An 18,860-nucleotide genomic window follows, 5' to 3' on the forward strand; every position below is an offset into this window, starting at 1 on the left:
TAATGTCAGTGTAGTACTTTTATTATTCAGAAAAGGTGATGAATTGCTCTTGGCTAGTTAAGTATGTATAAAAATAAAGCTATTCTCAGTTATCCTGGGGGCTGAAGCTAGCGAACTCGTTCCACAGTTTATACTGTCCTGTATTAATAATGGAATCAAGCTCTAAATGTCAGAACTCTCTTGCTTCTGCTTTACTTCATTGTCTAAGGGAAATCTTCAAAGAAACTCATGCATGTGTGGTACGTGGACTCTTTTTCTTTAGTCTTCCCTGGATTTGTTTGTCTGCCCAATTTAGACATAAAAAGAAAGTCTTTTGGTAACTTCTCGACCATTTCCCTTTTCCCTACACTGATTTCTTATTGACAAAACCTTATTTCCTTGGCTCACATAATCAGGACATACATAAACATATAAAATATTTTGCATAGTTAGGCAGGAGCAAAACTTTTCCTTACAAGGCAACAGTAAGCCTTCCAAAAATGGGAAGAGAATAAGGCACTTGCTGAAACAATCTGTTAATCCTAAATATGTTGGCAATTTAGCTTGAGCTCTGCAATCTCAGAATATGCCTTCCTGGAAATATGATTATGCATAGAAGTCATATAAATGAAACCAATTTCTCTTTATGCATTAATATTTATAATGGAGCATGACTCACCCTCCATGGTTTACTATTAAACATGAAGTAAGTCCGAAAAGTGTTTAAATGCTGAGTTTTATTTTTATTTCAGAAGCCAAAGCACCTAAGGAAGAGGCTGCCAAGCCAAAAGGTCCTATCAAAGGTGAGATTCGTTTTTCTAGTACTTGTATTGTAACCTTCCACTCTGAATTTCCAAAGTTCACATTCAAGGGGAAAAAAATTACAAAATTTATAACAATTTTTATTTTTTCTAATTGATTCTACTAAAACTAGCATGTTTTCTGATATTTCAAATAATACACTTTTAGTATTATGCAAGGAGGTAAAAAGATATATATATATATACCAACTATATTTAAGCATAGCGAATCCTATAAGTTCTTAGCTTCATTTTTCATATGCATGATATTTATACATGGCAGATAAAATAATTAGACATTAATCTGGCTATTTTATACTTCAGATTAAAACTTGAGAAAAGGAGCATTTATGATTCATGGATTCCTTATACCATCTCATTTTCCTGTCTGAAACAAGGCAGTATAAATTCAATTGACCCTTCAATTGCCTGGTCCTTTAATTTTCTGTTCTTGTCTTCTAATTGCTTTATGGCTGGTTTTATCCAGCAGGCAGCCAAGTATGAATTTTCTGACTCCTATGGGGATGCCAAATCAACTTTTTATTTTACTTTGAATTAGGTGTAGCCAAAAAGACTCCTTCACCAATAGAAGCCGAAAGGAGAAAATTAAGGCCAGGAAGTGGTGGAGAGAAACCTCCTGATGAAGCCCCATTCACCTACCAGCTAAAGGCTGTGCCATTGAAGTTTGTGAAAGAAATCACAGACATCGTCTTGACTGAATCAGAGTTCGTTGGCTCTTCAGCAATCTTTGAATGTTTGGTATCCCCCTCCACTGCAATTACAACCTGGATGAAAGATGGTAGCAATATCCGTGAGAGCCCCAAGCACAGGTTTATTGCAGATGGTAAAGACAGAAAGCTGCACATCATTGACGTTCAACTTTCCGATGCTGGTGAATACACCTGTGTTTTACGTTTGGGAAACAAAGAAAAGACCTCCACGGCTAAACTTGTTGTCGAAGGTAATTTCCAGTCTTCTGAACATAATCTATATTAAACTTTAATGTAACAAACCTTAGTAGCAACTTGCATTGTAGTTTTACAAAACCTCTTATTTCCAAGTTTTATTTCATTGAAAATATTGTATTTATTGAAATATATACTGAAATTCTTCACAGAACTTCCTGTGCGTTTTGTAAAAACACTGGAAGAGGAAGTCACAGTGGTCAAAGGACAGCCATTGTACTTGAGCTGCGAGTTAAACAAAGAGCGTGATGTTGTCTGGAGGAAGGATGGCAAGATTGTGGTGGAGAAACCTGGCCGAATTGTGCCGGGCGTCATTGGCTTGATGCGGGCCCTGACCATCAACGATGCAGATGACACAGATGCTGGAACATACACAGTTACTGTGGAAAACGCCAACAACCTGGAGTGTTCATCTTGCGTAAAAGTAGTAGGTTAGTACTTTCCTGGAAGATTTTTTCTGCTTATTACCACACTAACAAAATGGAAGAAAGGACTTCGTTTCCCAGTATTACAGTATCAGAAATCTTGTACCTAAAAGGGGAATAACAATATATCCTATAGTGGATTAATTATGCCCAATTTTGTGAAATTTTTCCTATTTCTGAAATTTACTAAGGAAGCTATGTATATTACTTGTTCAGATCTTAATCATTTTTCCTGATTTTATTTTCATATAGAAGTCATTAGAGATTGGCTGGTGAAACCTATACGAGACCAGCATGTGAAACCCAAGGGGACAGCTATTTTTGCCTGTGATATAGCAAAAGATACTCCAAACATTAAGTGGTTCAAAGGATATGATGAAATTCCTGCAGAACCAAATGATAAGACTGAAATACTGAGAGATGGAAATCATCTATACCTCAAAATTAAGAATGCTATGCCAGAAGATATTGACGAATATGCAGTGGAAATTGAAGGAAAAAGATACCCTGCAAAGCTGACCCTTGGAGGTATGAAAATCCTACCTTTTATTCAAAATATAAGTTTTGTATATGTGTAAAGCCAAATAACACACCAAAACACATAAAAGCAAAGCATTGTTGGATTGTCTAAAGCATTATGTTACTTCATCCCTGACCAATACAGAACGTGAAGTTGAACTGCTTAAACCAATAGAGGACGTTACCATTTATGAGAAAGAAAGTGCAAGCTTTGATGCAGAAATCTCAGAGGCAGACATTCCTGGACAATGGAAACTGAAAGGAGAACTTCTAAGGCCCTCACCTGTGAGTAATTTCACATTTTAAATTGTTAGTCATATAAAATAACCACATCCTATATTCAATATCTACTTCCTAGATTCAGGTTGCTTTAATAATAATGGAGTTAATAATAATGGAGTCTTCTAAAGTCTCCAAGAAGGAAAGAAATTTTACATATCATTTGGAGACAACTTGAACAATTTTTGTAAAATGTTATGACAGGGAATTGTCTGCTTACTTTTATTAGTAGTAATTTTTAAAATTCTATAGAAATCTGTATCTGAAACATTTCTCCTATAGGGAATTTATCTCTTTCAAATGGTTACTAAAACTATTGTTTTTCAGACTTGTGAAATCAAAGCAGAAGGTGGAAAACGCTTCTTAACTTTGCACAAAGTCAAACTGGACCAAGCTGGTGAAGTCCTCTACCAGGCCCTGAATGCAATTACAACTGCCATTTTGACAGTAAAAGGTATAGGGCTTTTAGAATTCAGGGAGGGGGCTCAACTTCATTTCACATCCCTGTGCATTCTGAAAAGCCTCATTCTTAATGTCTGATTTTCAGAAATCGAACTTGACTTTGCTGTGCCCCTGAAGGATGTCACTGTTCCAGAAAGGCGACAGGCTCGATTCGAATGTGTCCTCACCCGAGAGGCAAATGTTATATGGTCCAAAGGACCCGATATAATCAAGTCATCTGACAAATTCGATATCATTGCTGATGGAAAGAAACATATTCTTGTTATTAATGATTCTCAATTTGATGATGAAGGGGTCTATACTGCTGAGGTAGAGGGCAAGAAGACCTCAGCTCGGTTATTTGTCACAGGTAAGAGAGCTAATGAGATCTGTGACATCCCATAAAAGCATGCAAATATATGACTTTAAAGATAGGACACCAAGTTCTAAAAGCTGTGATAATCAGCATCACTAATTAACTTTCATAGTGTTACCAAAACAACCCCCTGAATTTTTTTTTAGTGGCACTCTATTTGGAAAGATGAATAAATGTCATGTGAAATAGGTCCCTTTTACTCAGACAGATTAGAATGGAATGTTTCTGAAGGTGAATTGTGTTTCTGAGGCATTACCTATGCTTGCATTTCAGGTATAAGACTGAAATTCATGTCGCCTCTTGAAGATCAGACAGTAAAAGAAGGTGAAACAGCAACTTTTGTATGTGAACTTTCTCATGAAAAAATGCATGTAGTCTGGTTCAAAAATGATGTCAAACTCCACACAAGCAGAACAGTACTCATCTCTTCTGAGGGCAAGACTCACAAATTGGAAATGAAAGAAGTGACACTGGATGATATATCTCAGATAAAAGCTCAAGTCAAGGATCTGAGCTCCACAGCACAGCTGAAGGTCTTAGGTAAATGTAACCAACTATAACCAGAGAGCCAGTTTCTGAATCATGGGAGTGGGGAGTAATAAAATATTTTGCAACCTTTTACTCTTTAATAAACTTTAGTTTTCACATTCTTCTAATTTGATGCTAAATGTTGTTTACAGAGGCTGATCCCTACTTCACTGTGAAATTACATGACAAAACTGCAGTGGAGAAGGATGAGATTATTTTGAAGTGTGAAGTGAGCAAGGATGTACCAGTGAAATGGTTCAAAGATGGTGAAGAGATTGTCCCTTCACCCAAATATTCTATCAAGGCAGATGGCCTGCGCCGCGTTTTAAAAATCAAAAAGGCAGAACTTAAAGATAAAGGCGAATATGTGTGTGACTGTGGCACAGACAAGACCAAGGCAAATGTTACTGTTGAGGGTGAGTTGCTCAACAATGTAAAATTTACCCTATCTGAATCTGTAGTTTATTAGTTCGGTCATGCTAACAAAACTGTATCATTTCAGCTCGACTAATAAAAGTGGAAAAGCCTCTGTATGGAGTAGAGGTGTTTGTTGGTGAAACAGCCCGCTTTGAAATTGAACTTTCTGAACCTGATGTTCACGGCCAGTGGAAGCTGAAAGGAGAGCCTTTGACAGCTTCCCCTGTAAGTCAAGATTAGCTAATCATATAGGAGAGGGGTTCCTTGGTTGTGTAGGGTGAAAAAAGGCATAAAATATCTGATGATTTGTAGGAATAACTATGTAAATGATGTTCTTTCTTTCCTTCTAATCCTCACTCCAAACAGGACTGTGAAATCATTGAGGATGGGAAGAAGCATATTCTGATCCTTCATAACTGTCAGCTGGGTATGACAGGAGAGGTTTCCTTCCAGGCTGCTAATGCCAAATCTGCAGCTAATCTGAAAGTGAAAGGTATGCTCTACTTGTCGGCCACATTTTTGTATTTTCTCTGCAAGATTTCCTGATACACCCCTGCATTGATCAAGGGTCCTCAATGGAAACATATTCTGACTTCACCCACTGTCCACTTCTTTCAGAATTGCCTCTTATCTTCATCACACCTCTCAGTGATGTTAAAGTCTTCGAGAAAGATGAGGCTAAGTTTGAGTGTGAAGTATCCAGGGAACCCAAAACATTCCGTTGGCTAAAAGGAACCCAGGAAATCACAGGTGATGACAGATTTGAGCTTATAAAGGATGGTACTAAGCATTCAATGGTGATCAAGTCGGCTGCTTTTGAAGATGAAGCAAAATACATGTTTGAAGCTGAAGATAAGCACACAAGTGGCAAACTGATCATTGAAGGTAAATAGTTTTACCAAATAGTCCACCCCAAAATCATTTTTTTGCCTTTACTTTTATATTTCCTCTTTAAAGTGCTTCAATTAATAAGTTCTTTTTTTTTTCTTGATAGGAATCCGGCTTAAATTTCTCACCCCTCTCAAGGATGTAACTGCCAAAGAGAAGGAAAGTGCTGTGTTTACTGTGGAGTTATCTCATGATAACATCCGAGTTAAATGGTTCAAGAATGACCAGCGCCTACACACCACCAGGTCGGTCTCAATGCAAGACGAAGGGAAAACTCATTCAATCACATTCAAAGACCTGTCTATTGATGATACCTCTCAAATTAGAGTAGAAGCTATGGGGATGAGTTCAGAAGCTAAACTCACTGTGCTTGGTAAGTGCTTTTTAAATTTTAATTTTATTGCATTAAATTCAGCAGAAATTTGTGGAGTATCTATTCTATAAAATAGTCTTCTAAGTGTTACATTGCATGAAAGCAGCCCAACTCCTTATGAAGTTATCACATATGTAATCAGGCTTATTTCTAAAACATTTTACCTTCATTACTGTAAATTAATGAAGATTCTAGCTTATGCCCACAAAATAGCCAGTTAAAAGCAAATTTAAAATTTTTCATTAATTATTGAGCCCTGTCATGTTTAAAACAGGAATATATAAATACTTTCTATCTCTTCATTTTATCAAAATTATTTCAGAGGAATGTTTTTCAAGTTTCCCATAAGAGAAGATACTACATAACCTACATTAACGAGCCTCATTTTCTTGGCCACCTAATATCAACAAGATTAAACATGAAGGCTAACATATATAGACATGATTAAAGGCAAACTATTAATTGATTAAGAAAAACTAACAATGTGAACCTGAAAGCTTAAAAGTAAACTAGACATAATAGAGTTGCTAAGAAATTAGAAATTTATCCAAATAATGGAGGAATACAAAATTGTATTTGAAGCTAAATTTCAGTCTTTTTAGCTACTGTTAACAAAATGTTTCAAAATTCAATATGAATGGATTAGATCTTGATAAATCCCATGCACCGATTCCCTTTCTAATATTCAGAGAACTTTTGAACATAAACAGCTTAAATGATTGAATACTTGACACAATTTAAAAATATACTCAGAACTCTGTGAATTGTCTCTTAAACTTTCCAAGAGATTGTCATGTCCCTAAGGTGATCAATAAAACTTTTTCACTTATACTTTACTTGCAGAGGGAGACCCATATTTTACAGGAAAACTTCAAGATTATACTGGTGTAGAGAAAGATGAAGTTATTCTACAGTGTGAAATTAGCAAAGCAGATGCACCAGTGAAATGGTTTAAGGATGGGAAGGAAATAAAGCCATCCAAAAATGCTGTTATTAAGGCAGATGGCAAGAAACGCATGCTAATCCTAAAGAAAGCCTTGAAATCGGATATTGGACAGTACACCTGTGACTGTGGGACAGATAAGACCTCAGGAAAACTTGACATTGAGGGTAAGGAAATTTCCATGAGTTTCACTCTTGAAGCATTGGGGTTATTTGTGCCAGAGGCTAATGACCCATGCTGGCCCTTCACTTTTCTAGATCGGGAAATTAAACTGGTGCGACCCCTGCACAGTGTGGAGGTGATGGAGACTGAGACGGCCCGCTTTGAAACCGAAATCTCTGAAGATGATATCCACGCCAACTGGAAACTCAAGGGAGAGGCCCTACTCCAAACACCTGTAAGGCTATTTCTGAACTTGTCAACACCTAAAGGAGCTGTGTGAATTAGAAAGGACAGGTGAAAGTCAGAGTGCATGCAGGACATTTAAAACATGATAGCAGTTTCTCTATCAGACTCTAAGCCAAAGAGAGATGTCAGGGTCTATGAATGGGCTCAGACTGGCACACTTGCATTACTTTTGATTCAGCAGAGTGGGTATAAGGTTGTAGATACTCTGTGATGCTGCTAGTTGGCTCAGAATTATACAGCTAAAATAAATGTGGCTTTCCTCTTAGTACTTGTAAGCTTTACTTCCTAAAAAAGAGCTCAAAGTTATATAAAGTTTCACTACCATTTATTTGTTGCATTCCTTTAATTAAGATATTCTATCCTTAGGAAAAAATTTCAAAGAAAATTATTTTCTATGAAAGTTTTTCTATTTTGTTGGTACAGGATTGTGAAATTAAGGAAGAAGGCAAAATACACTCCCTTGTTTTGCACAACTGTCGCCTGGACCAGACTGGTGGGGTGGATTTCCAAGCTGCCAATGTTAAATCTAGTGCCCACCTCCGAGTTAAGCGTAAGTATTGTATGTTTTTGAGGAAAATTAAATAAGCACTTTTTCAGAAAATGAATGTGAGTGAAATTAATTGGAATTATTTTATTAGTTAGAAAATATTGTTAAAACACAAAAACTGGCTCTCTTTGCCACTTTGATATTCCAATACAGAAGTGGTTCAAATTGTAAAATTTTGGAAATTTTGTTGACCTTGCCATTTGAACAAAAGAAAATTTAGCAAATCAGATTTTCCCGCTCTGTAGTCCTCTCATTGAAAGTAGATACACATACAATGAGAATCTAACTCAGAACCCTTAAAGACCACTTCCCTCAAGTGACTGTGCAACTAGAGCACCAGAAAGACAAACTTTGCTGTGTGAGCATGTCAGATTCAAGAAAGAAGGTGGAGAGCATTAGGCTAACATTTCTGGAAGGTGCAAAGTGTTTGATGGATAGGGACAGCCTCTGATTGAGGGCCCCTTGTCCTCTCCCAATCAGAGTCTTAGTTATTTTGGAAGTCACATACCTTATGTAGCAAGAAGAACTTGACGCCTGGCAGAGAGACAGATGCGGCAGAAATTTCTCGCTGACCTTGTATGTCAGAACGAAAGGGCCCCTACATATACTCGCTCTCGGGCTACCAGCTCTCCCCTTCTCAGCACCATAAGTCCACGTTCACGTGGGAGTTAAAATAGTGGCCAGTCCTGTGGCTTCTTGAAGAAAGCAACCATGAAGGTTCATATCTAAGTCTCTATTTATTCTTTTGGGATTACAAAATGAGTAACGCAAAGCTGTTTCTTCCCTCTCGAAAAGCGCGAGTAATTGGTCTTCTGAGGCCTTTAAAGGATGTCACCGTGACTGCAGGGGAAACAGCCACCTTCGACTGCGAGCTCTCCTACGAGGATATCCCGGTAGAATGGTATCTCAAAGGGAAGAAACTAGAGCCCAGCGATAAGGTAAAAAGCAGGCATGCCTTGTCTTTCCCGTTCTTTTTCTGGAGTTCTTCCACCTTCACTTGTATGTTCCTTATTCTTTGCTCTTTCTAATGTCTCTTCCTCTGCCTTTGCCTTTCTCTTTCCACCTTTAGCCTGATTTCTGCTGAAACTGTAAAGCCAATTTTTCCATTTTTTATTAGGTTTAACCTGATGATATTCTTATTAAAATAGAAATAAATTTAAAGTACGATCACGTTTTAGTTTTTTGAAGAAAAGGCAAGACTCACTGACTATCAGTGATAGTTTGCTTGATTAACCAGAAGACAGGAAGGATCAAAAAGGCTTTCTGCCTACACGCTCTGCAACCATGGTGCACATTAAGTTTTAAGATTAATGCTCTCCATCCTATCTAGTGTTCTGCATATAAGGGGATTAAGAGGAGAAGATTGAAATTCCATTTTGGGCAGTTGATCAAGTAGTTGAGATAACTTCTGGGCAGATTTTCTTTCAAGCATTTCTCCAAAGCTATTTTTAACCTTCAAGTGCTTTGGGCTGTGTGATATCTGGAATGCAAGTGGACTATTTAAAGTGCAACTGATGGTACTAACAAGAAAGAAGGGCTCTGTGGTTATCCACATATGTGAATGAAATCTTTTTTTAAAGCTTTGGTAAAGAACTAGCTCCTGCTGTTAACTTTTACTGACATTCTTTATGCCCAAGAATTCACCCATAAGTAAAAACTAAGGGATTATTCAGATAGGCCCACAATACACTTTGCCTAAATTGATCTATATGTTTTGTCCCCAGAAACAACCTATGTCTTTAAATTATCTTGACAATCCATCATTAATTTTGAATTCTTAAAATAAAATATATGGAATATGTCCAGCCTGGGTTGGACATAAAGCACAGGACAGTAAATTGTTCTGTGACATTTTTCCCCAATATTTCAGAAATAATATTAAATGTGCTATAAAGATCTCAACAAAAATCAAACTTTGAAGACTTAAAGGAATATAATTAAAAGTGATTCAGTTTCACAAAAGCCACAAAGTTGACTGAAGTATTTGAAAGCAATGCCTTCAAGTAACTGCTCTGAAACAAACAACAACAACAACAAAAACGAGTGTTCCACTACAGTGATTACAGGGTAATTCACTAACAGTTATCTGATAGGTAACACCTGACTGTTATACAGATAAGGAGATCTTCTTGGTCTCCTTTTCCACTGACCAGAAAAAGCAGCAGTACATTCCATTTGTAGCATGGGAATTAAGTTACATATGAGAAAACCTTCCTTACAATGAGGTCTTCTAAATATTGAACTGAGGAAGGCACCTCTACCTTCAAGCTTATTGTTTGAAAATATATATTTTTCCTATCATGCATGATTTAATTAACTTCATGTCTAAAGACAGAGAATAGGTTGACTTTTCAAGATTCTTTCTAGATCTGTAAATTCGTGATTTATATATAGGAACACTGCTTAAGGACAAATATTATTTTTTCATTACCAAATATCTTTTTGTCATATTAAGAGCTTCTTATTAAAAGATCAGTCTCAGTTCTAAGACAAAACTGCACTATTTTAATTCAAATGTAGACTCCTAAAAATCTTATTCACATTTTTTTTAAAAAAATTCTTAGTGTAACTAAAATTTTTTCTAGGGTTAGAAATGATCAGTTTACTATAATTCTATAGGGCCACTTTACATCTCTTTTGGCATAGGAATTTTAATCCTTTACTCTAGGCACCCAAAATACTTTAGCCTTTTGTGAACTTGCTCTTGCATTACTTAAATGTCTCTTTTCAAAAAGAACTTAAATATAAACTTTGAAGTAATAAAATCATTTCATTACATTTGGCAGATTTTGTTTAAATTAAGTCTATCAGAACAAACTTGCTCTTGTCAATGTAATTCCAACCTTTAATATTCACTTTTGGCTGGGCGCGGTGGCTCAAGCCTGTAATCCCAGCACTTTGGGAGGCCGAGACGGGCGGATCACGAGGTCAGGAGTTCGAGACCATCTTGGCTAACACGGTGAAACCCCGTCTCTACTAAAAAATACAAAAAGCTACGAGGTGGCTGGTGCCTGTAGTCCCAGCTACTCGGGAGGCTGAGGCAGGAGAATGGCGTAAACCCAGGGGGCGGAGCTTGCAGTGAGCTGAGATCCGGCCACTGCACTCCAGCCTGGGCGACAGAGCGAGACTCCGTCTCAAAAAAAAAAATTTCACTTTTTGTAAAAATCTTAGCCTTCAAAACTGCAATAATCAAACAAGCAAAAACAAGCTATAGCAATAGGAAATATGAAGAGAAACTTGTAGACATGAGTTGTTTGCATTTTTTCTTCATTGTTGTAGTTGTTTTTGGCTGTCAGTTTAAGAAAGGACTGCCAAATTCCAAATGGCATTTGATAATTTGAAAGTTAAATTTTAAATTTGAGAAGTTTAAATATAAAACTTTAATAGTTTCATCACAGTCATAAGCCTACCATATTATAGTAATATGCTTCCATTATAAATATATTTTTAAATATCTCTAACATTATTCCTACAATCTACTGCAAAATCTTCAACATTCATTTCATTGGTTTATTTTTATAAGGTACCCCAGTTTTCCTTTTTTTTTTTCTTTTAACATAGTGGGGGTAGATTGTGTACAAGCTGTTTATTGAGACATACTGCATTCTGAGCAGTGTCCTAGAGCAGCTACAGAGGAACTCAGATGATAAAGCAACATAATATTAATAGATAAAACATATCTGTGGGTGGGTTAGAAACTGAGACACCTTTTCAAATAGCCAAAAGTTGCATGCCAAAATTTATATTGAAATGTTATTAAAAAACAAATTTTCCCCATTTCAGCACCATGCCCTTGGATAAGTAGCTCTGTTCCAAGGGCATATTTAATTACCCTCTCCTAGCTGTTATTTTTCCTTATTATGTTTTTTGCTCACCCTCAATTATTCAGATAATTATGTGACTAACCATGCCCAGTTCTTAAAGAAAACACTTTCAGATGAAACCTTATTTCTGATTCTTTTCTTTAAACTAGCATAATAAATAGTTCCACTGGTGAAAACCTCTACATTATTTTTAACTCTAAGTAAACTCTTAAGCAGTGCAAAATCAGTCTGGATGACAGGGCACAGCTTCTTAGGAATTTTATGTCATAGAACTGGAAGAACACCCAAGTCTCTTATCTTTACTGTCGGAATGACCCTATCTGTCATACCATTGACATCTGATTTTCCCATTCCTGATGCTTAGACACATGAAAAGGGAAGAAGAGTCCAACCTTCATTTGCAGTTTTGAACAACATTAATAGGTCGTACCAATTATTTTAATCACAGGTTTCATTGGTTTGCAAAATAAGTTTAATTGCTAAAATAAACGGGAAGAAGAGTTATAGCTTGTTGTTGCATGGCGAACACCTTACATACAGAACATAAGGTTTACTTTTAGCTTGCCATAGCCGATATTTTTCTTTCATCCTTTCATGATTTCGCTTTTCTAAGTTCTTCCTTTATATATATATAAGCCCAGTAGCAGAATGGGGGCACACATATATATACACATATATGTATATACTATATGTGCCATATATCTATGCATATGCAAAAAAGACCACAAATGTAAACAGAAATTGGCCTGGGCAATTTCAACATGAAAGGCCACCTAGCAGTTATATAAAGGTAACTATGAAAGCCTAAAATTTTCTTAAAAGATCTGAAACTATTGGTTGGAATGATTTTTGAATGCATATGTGCTAAATATGATTATAAAACAACTTGGAAAGCTCTATTTCCTTTTACTTTTATCTAAATGAATTAAATGCACCCATATACTAGATTGCTGTTTCATATATTCTTTTTTTTAAAACAACTAGGTGGTCACACGTTCAGAAGGAAAAGTTCATACACTTACTCTGAGGGATGTAAAGTTAGAAGATGCTGGGGAAGTCCAACTAACAGCAAAAGATTTCAAAACTCACGCCAACCTCTTTGTGAAAGGTAATTACAAAGCTTATTTTAAAAACATGTATAAGGCAGAGGCTCATAAATAATGCCAACTCTCAATTATCTTTACATGATGAGTACTCTAGATGTTTAAAATCAACCAAATCAAAATCTAATTTTACTTTTAGCATAACAAAATACTTCACAGGCTATCTTTTTAGAGTCAAAATTGACTAGCATAGGTTTTACTTCCTCCTTCCATCTCTATTGTTTTTATTGCACATCCTAGATTTCCAAAAGCCAGCTGGAAGAAGAATTATTATCAAGCTAGGTATCCATCACTTTATTAACCAAGAGTTGGCTGTTATTTCCTTAATGTTTCCTAGTTTTAAAAAATGATTTTCCTCTTGTCTGTACAAATAATGATAAAATATCATTATTAGAGGAAAACGTCTGAGTGTAATCAAAACTTGAAAATAAAACTTAGGACAGAACAAAGCCCTGGAGATGGCAGGGAAAAGTTGAGATGGTACCAAAACTCTTGGAGAAGGAAAGCAGTACCTTGGCTAATGAGTATGATTCTTTCAGAACCCCCAGTTGAATTCACTAAGCCTCTTGAGGACCAGACGGTCGAAGAGGGAGCCACTGCAGTGCTGGAGTGTGAAGTCTCCAGAGAAAATGCTAAGGTGAAATGGTTCAAAAATGGGACAGAAATCCTCAAAAGCAAGAAGTATGAAATTGTTGCTGATGGCAGGGTCAGAAAACTTATTATACACGGCTGTACCCCAGAGGATATTAAAACATACACTTGTGATGCTAAGGATTTTAAGACTTCCTGTAACCTGAATGTTGTGCGTAAGTATTCTTCTTACAAAGGACTTGTCATTTGCAATTCTTTGATAACAACAACAACAAAACAACACAACACTTTTTGCATGCCCTTCTTGGCCTAACTGCATTTCTTGGCAACTTCTAGTATTGACACTGACCTAACCTGATCCTTTATGTGTTTAAAGAAAAAAAGAAAAGGAAAGTCTTATTCTATGTCTGGTCTGATTAATGATGGAGCAATCACTTTTCCCTATGCTTCTTTTCTCTAACTGCGTAGTGAGTAGATGTGCTCTTTGTCTACATGGGGTCAGTCTACTGTATGGATATCCTGATATGGATGAGGAGAAACTGAATTTTAAAGATAAGTAGGGAGTCCTAATTTTAAAAACAAAGTAAAAGTGATTTCCATGTGGAAGGAAAATGAATTTTCAGGTGTGGGGAACAACTAGAAAATGAGCATGAAATTTCAGTCTGAATAGGAGCATAATAGAGATCTGCTGTAATATGACAAAGCCTATTCACATGATTCAATCTCTGAGAATAAGAATGGATAAGAAGATGGAGTAAGGCCCTGGATCCTTTGAGTCCTGGACTCTGCATGAAGAGAACTCTAATGGTTTTTAACATTACTTCTTCCTCTGGTGAAAAATGTAATGTCTTTTTTCAGAATGCCACATGCTAGCTTATTTGTTTCATTCATTCCTTTGTCCAGTGATGACATTTTTCTGCGTACTTTTGTGCAATATTTGTTTGTTTGGTTTGGTTGCTTCCCATCTGTCAACAGCTACAACCTAGTGACTCTGTGCTTCATGCATCTTGTACCATGTTTTTCTTACCACTTTGTTGTTGCTCTGCTCAAGCTTATGTCAAAGTAGCTTGTTGGGTCTCCTTCTTCCCCTCGACATCTACCTTCATTCCAAGAAGGCTCAGCTGCAAGGAGCATATCTTCAAACCTATTAGCCAGCATTTGTCTCAGAATCTTATTGCTCAAGAATGGTCATCTTGGGAAGGACTCACAAGGAGCTCTGAAAGAAGGAAGGACAAGGGGGCAGCTCCCTAATTCTATACACCAGCTGAATTAATTCTAGAGATGAATGAAATAACAGATGTAAAATCCTAATCACCCTCCCATACAAAACACATTGCTTTACTGCACTAATAGATGCTATGCCTGACTTATATGTGACGTCTTCAAAGCTGATTTTTTTAAAAAGCTGAATATATGTTTCAATTACAGCCTCATGCCTCTTAGCCATACACAAGGCTGGCCGTAGTGCTTCACGTGTTTTATCTTTGAATTCTGCTAATTTCTCAAAGATTGTGCTAGGTGCCTTAAAGAAGACAATGTTTCTTTGCCACTGGTGTCTGGTGTTTCCTTTGACATTATCTTTCAAGTCTGGTGCAGTACAAATGAAGATTTTTCCTCCAGCTATTATTCAAAAGAACTGAGATGGCTCCCTAGTATATATACTATACACACACACATGCACACTAGTTGAACATATAGAATGCCACATAATTTTATGTAAACTACAGAGATATCTAAAAAGCAAAACATCATATCTGATGGGCAGCTTCAAGTGATTTCAAAGTCAGTTGTAGTCTATTAAGATGGAAAGGCCCTACAAAAGAGTCACTTTTTCTTAATGTATACTATGGTAATTTCAGAGTAAATTTCCAGAAACCTCATTTTGAATTCTAATGACATTCTTTTACAGCTCCTCATGTGGAATTCTTAAGACCACTCACAGACCTTCAAGTTAGAGAAAAAGAAATGGCTCGATTTGAGTGTGAACTTTCCCGAGAAAACGCTAAGGTCTGTGATTGTATACCTGTCACCTTATACTGTCAAATAACTTTATATTTACTTTTGGTCTAGCCAAAATAGAAAAAAAAAAAAAAAAAGTTAGTCAAAACTTTCTCTTGTCACCACTTTACTTTTAAAGATAATTTTAGTATAAAATGTATTCTTGACTTTAATTGTTCTCTTTTAGTATTATTAATTTACTATTACTTGAAAAACACTGGACTCACAATCAGGAGATTTAGATATTAGTTTGAACCATATGAAACTGCTGTTTTCTTAGATCAGAAAAAGTTAAATATCAGCAATTATATTTGTTTCAACTAAGTACCTCCTGTTGCCATTAATTACCATTGGCAAGTTTCTTCAAGTCTGAGCCTCAGTTTACACATCCAAGAAGTTAGTGTGCATGATGTCTAAGGCTCACTATAGCTTTAAACTTATATGATCCCATTGTTTTTAATAACTGATAATAGTATCACAGCAGCTCACTTAACAGTAATTGGTAAGATTGTTCTTGCTTTTGGGGTTTGTTTATATTTGTGTCTGCCACCTTGGTTCTTCTTCATACTATGAAGTCTCGTTGGTTGCTTTCAGAAAAACTCACGATCATAGTTTCTCTTAGGGACACCTGTGTGAAGGAACAACAAGAAAACTGATAATCTGTTTATCTTAAATATAGGTTCAGTGGTTTAAAGATGGTGCTGAAATTAAAAAGGGCAAAAAATATGACATCATATCCAAGGGAGCAGTGCGCATTCTTGTCATCAACAAATGTCTACTGGATGACGAAGCTGAATATTCCTGTGAAGTAAGGACAGCGAGAACTTCTGGCATGCTGACAGTTCTGGGTAAGAGTAAAGTCGTTCTTTGTGAAGTATATGTGTTGGGAAAAAATAATAATTTCCAACTTAACTCAATATGGCTTTTGTTTTTTCAATGTTTGCAGAAGAAGAAGCTGTCTTTACCAAAAATCTTGCCAACATTGAAGTTAGTGAAACAGACACTATAAAACTGGTTTGTGAAGTCTCCAAACCTGGCGCAGAAGTGATTTGGTATAAAGGGGATGAGGAGATCATTGAAACAGGAAGATATGAAATACTGACTGAAGGACGGAAGAGAATCCTGGTCATTCAGAACGCTCACCTTGAGGATGCCGGCAACTACAACTGTCGACTCCCAAGCTCTCGAACTGATGGCAAAGTCAAAGTACATGGTATGAAAACTACAGTGAATGATCTTTTATTTCTAACAATTCACACTTGCTAGATTTAAAGTACAAAGATATACGTTTCTAATATCTTGTAACTTTTTCTTCCCAGAACTGGCTGCTGAATTTATCTCAAAGCCTCAAAACCTTGAAATACTTGAAGGAGAAAAGGCTGAATTTGTGTGCTCTATATCAAAAGAAAGCTTTCCAGTCCAGTGGAAGAGGGATGATAAGATACTTGAATCTGGAGATAAATATGACGTTATTGCTGATGGTAAAAAGAGGGTCCTAGCTGTGAAAGATGCCACATTACAAGATATGGGCACTTACGTCGTCATGGTAGGGGCCGCCAGAGCAGCAGCTCACTTAACAGTCATTGGTAAGTTTGTTCTTGCTTTTCGGGTTTTTTCTTTGTTTTGTTTTGTTTTGTGTTTTGTATTTGTATTTACCACTTTGATCATTCGTCATACTATAAAGTCTTGTTGGCTACTTTCAGAAAAACTCAGGATCGTAGTTCCTCTTAAGGACACCCGGGTGAAGGAACAACAAGAAGGTGTCTTCAACTGTGAAGTCAACACTGAAGGTGCCAAAGCCAAATGGTTCAGAAATGAAGAAGCCATATTTGATAGTTCAAAATACATTATTCTCCAAAAAGACCTGGTCTACACCCTCAGAATTAGAGATGCACGCTTAGACGACCAAGCCAACTATAATGTGTCTTTGACCAATCACAGAGGTGAAAATGTTAAAAGTGCAGCCAATCTAATAGTAGAAGGTAAGTAATTTATATATCACTAGAGATTTTTTCATCAGTTTCTATTATGAAAATAATTAAAATAAACATATTTTTCTCCTTTACAACAGAGGAAGACCTTAGGATTATTGAGCCTCTTAAAGATATTGAAACAATGGAGAAGAAATCTGTCACATTCTGGTGCAAGGTGAATCGTCTCAATGTAACACTGAAGTGGACCAAAAATGGTGAAGAAGTGCCTTTTGACAACCGTGTCTCATACAGAATTGATAAGTACAAGCACTCGTTAACTATTAAAGACTGTGGCTTCCCAGATGAAGGTGAATACATTGTCACTGCTGGACAAGACAAATCTGTTGCTGAACTTCTCATCATAGAAGCCCCTACAGAATTTGTGGAACACTTGGAAGATCAGACAGTCACTGAGTTTGATGACGCTGTCTTCTCCTGCCAGCTCTCCAGAGAGAAAGCCAATGTAAAATGGTACAGAAATGGGAGAGAAATCAAAGAAGGCAAAAAGTAAGCAAGATCTTTTTATTCTCTATTTCTGTAGCTATATATACACTTTTGACAATTTAGTGGCCATTATGCAAGCTAACTGATAATCCAATGTCTCCTTTAGATACAAATTTGAAAAAGATGGAAGTATACACAGACTCATTATAAAAGATTGCAGGCTGGATGATGAGTGTGAATATGCTTGTGGAGTAGAAGACAGGAAGTCTCGTGCTAGACTTTTTGTGGAAGGTACACATAAGTGAAAGGACAATTCTAATGTTACCAATTTTTTAAAATTGTTAATCAAAATGTAAACATATTTGTATTTATTTCACATTTTCTTTCCAGAAATTCCCGTTGAGATCATCAGGCCTCCACAAGATATTCTTGAAGCCCCTGGTGCTGATGTTGTCTTTTTAGCAGAACTCAATAAAGATAAGGTGGAAGTCCAATGGCTAAGAAATAACATGGTTGTTGTCCAGGGTGATAAACACCAGATGATGAGTGAAGGAAAGATACATCGACTACAGATTTGTGATATTAAGCCCCGTGACCAGGGTGAATACAGATTTATTGCCAGAGACAAAGAAGCCAGAGCTAAGCTTGAACTGGCAGGTCAGTCCCTTTCTTTTATTTTAAAATATCCTTCCAATATCGCAGAGATTAGTTAGATTTCAGATTTCACAGTTATTTAATGAGGTGATCCTTGTGAGGGTCTTTCATTTCTAGCAAGCCCTACCCACATGTTAACAGTTCTAATTTTGCTCACTACAAAGTAAGTGTCTTGAGTAAGAGGAAATTAATAGCAATAATCTTTATATGCCAGAACCTTGGACAGTTCCTAGTACATGATGACTGTTTATGAACTTAGGCTAGTACTAAGCTATCACCCTGAGAGTCTTGGCAAATCTAAAGACAGTCTTATATTCTCCTACTTTACAAACCCCTGTGTGCCTTTTAGGTATGTTCTCATCCTGACCCAGGACATCCTTATACA

At 36.6% G+C, this 18,860-nt stretch overlaps 1 protein-coding gene across 1 annotated transcript in view; it reads left to right on the forward strand.

The window, feature by feature from the left end:
• LOC108527098 (titin) overlaps positions 1-18,860 on the forward strand; it is a 284,505-nt gene that overhangs the window by 167,471 nt on the left and 98,174 nt on the right. Inside the window, 27 exon segments of the mRNA XM_017868255.1 lie at positions 732-782; positions 1,339-1,740; positions 1,897-2,175; positions 2,422-2,697; positions 2,834-2,973; positions 3,295-3,421; positions 3,515-3,778; positions 4,058-4,324; positions 4,465-4,728; positions 4,815-4,954; positions 5,096-5,222; positions 5,348-5,614; positions 5,724-5,990; positions 6,834-7,100; positions 7,191-7,330; positions 7,765-7,891; positions 8,684-8,826; positions 12,697-12,820; positions 13,355-13,621; positions 15,316-15,413; positions 16,084-16,252; positions 16,351-16,617; positions 16,724-16,990; positions 17,108-17,386; positions 17,476-17,884; positions 17,988-18,112; positions 18,212-18,478. Coding sequence (XP_017723744.1) covers positions 732-782; positions 1,339-1,740; positions 1,897-2,175; positions 2,422-2,697; positions 2,834-2,973; positions 3,295-3,421; positions 3,515-3,778; positions 4,058-4,324; positions 4,465-4,728; positions 4,815-4,954; positions 5,096-5,222; positions 5,348-5,614; positions 5,724-5,990; positions 6,834-7,100; positions 7,191-7,330; positions 7,765-7,891; positions 8,684-8,826; positions 12,697-12,820; positions 13,355-13,621; positions 15,316-15,413; positions 16,084-16,252; positions 16,351-16,617; positions 16,724-16,990; positions 17,108-17,386; positions 17,476-17,884; positions 17,988-18,112; positions 18,212-18,478 — 5,820 coding nt within the window.

Source organism: Rhinopithecus bieti, unplaced genomic scaffold, assembly GCF_001698545.2.
Source record: "Rhinopithecus bieti isolate Rb0 unplaced genomic scaffold, ASM169854v2 scaffold_3062, whole genome shotgun sequence".
In the NCBI taxonomy this organism is placed as follows: Eukaryota; Metazoa; Chordata; class Mammalia; order Primates; family Cercopithecidae; genus Rhinopithecus; species Rhinopithecus bieti.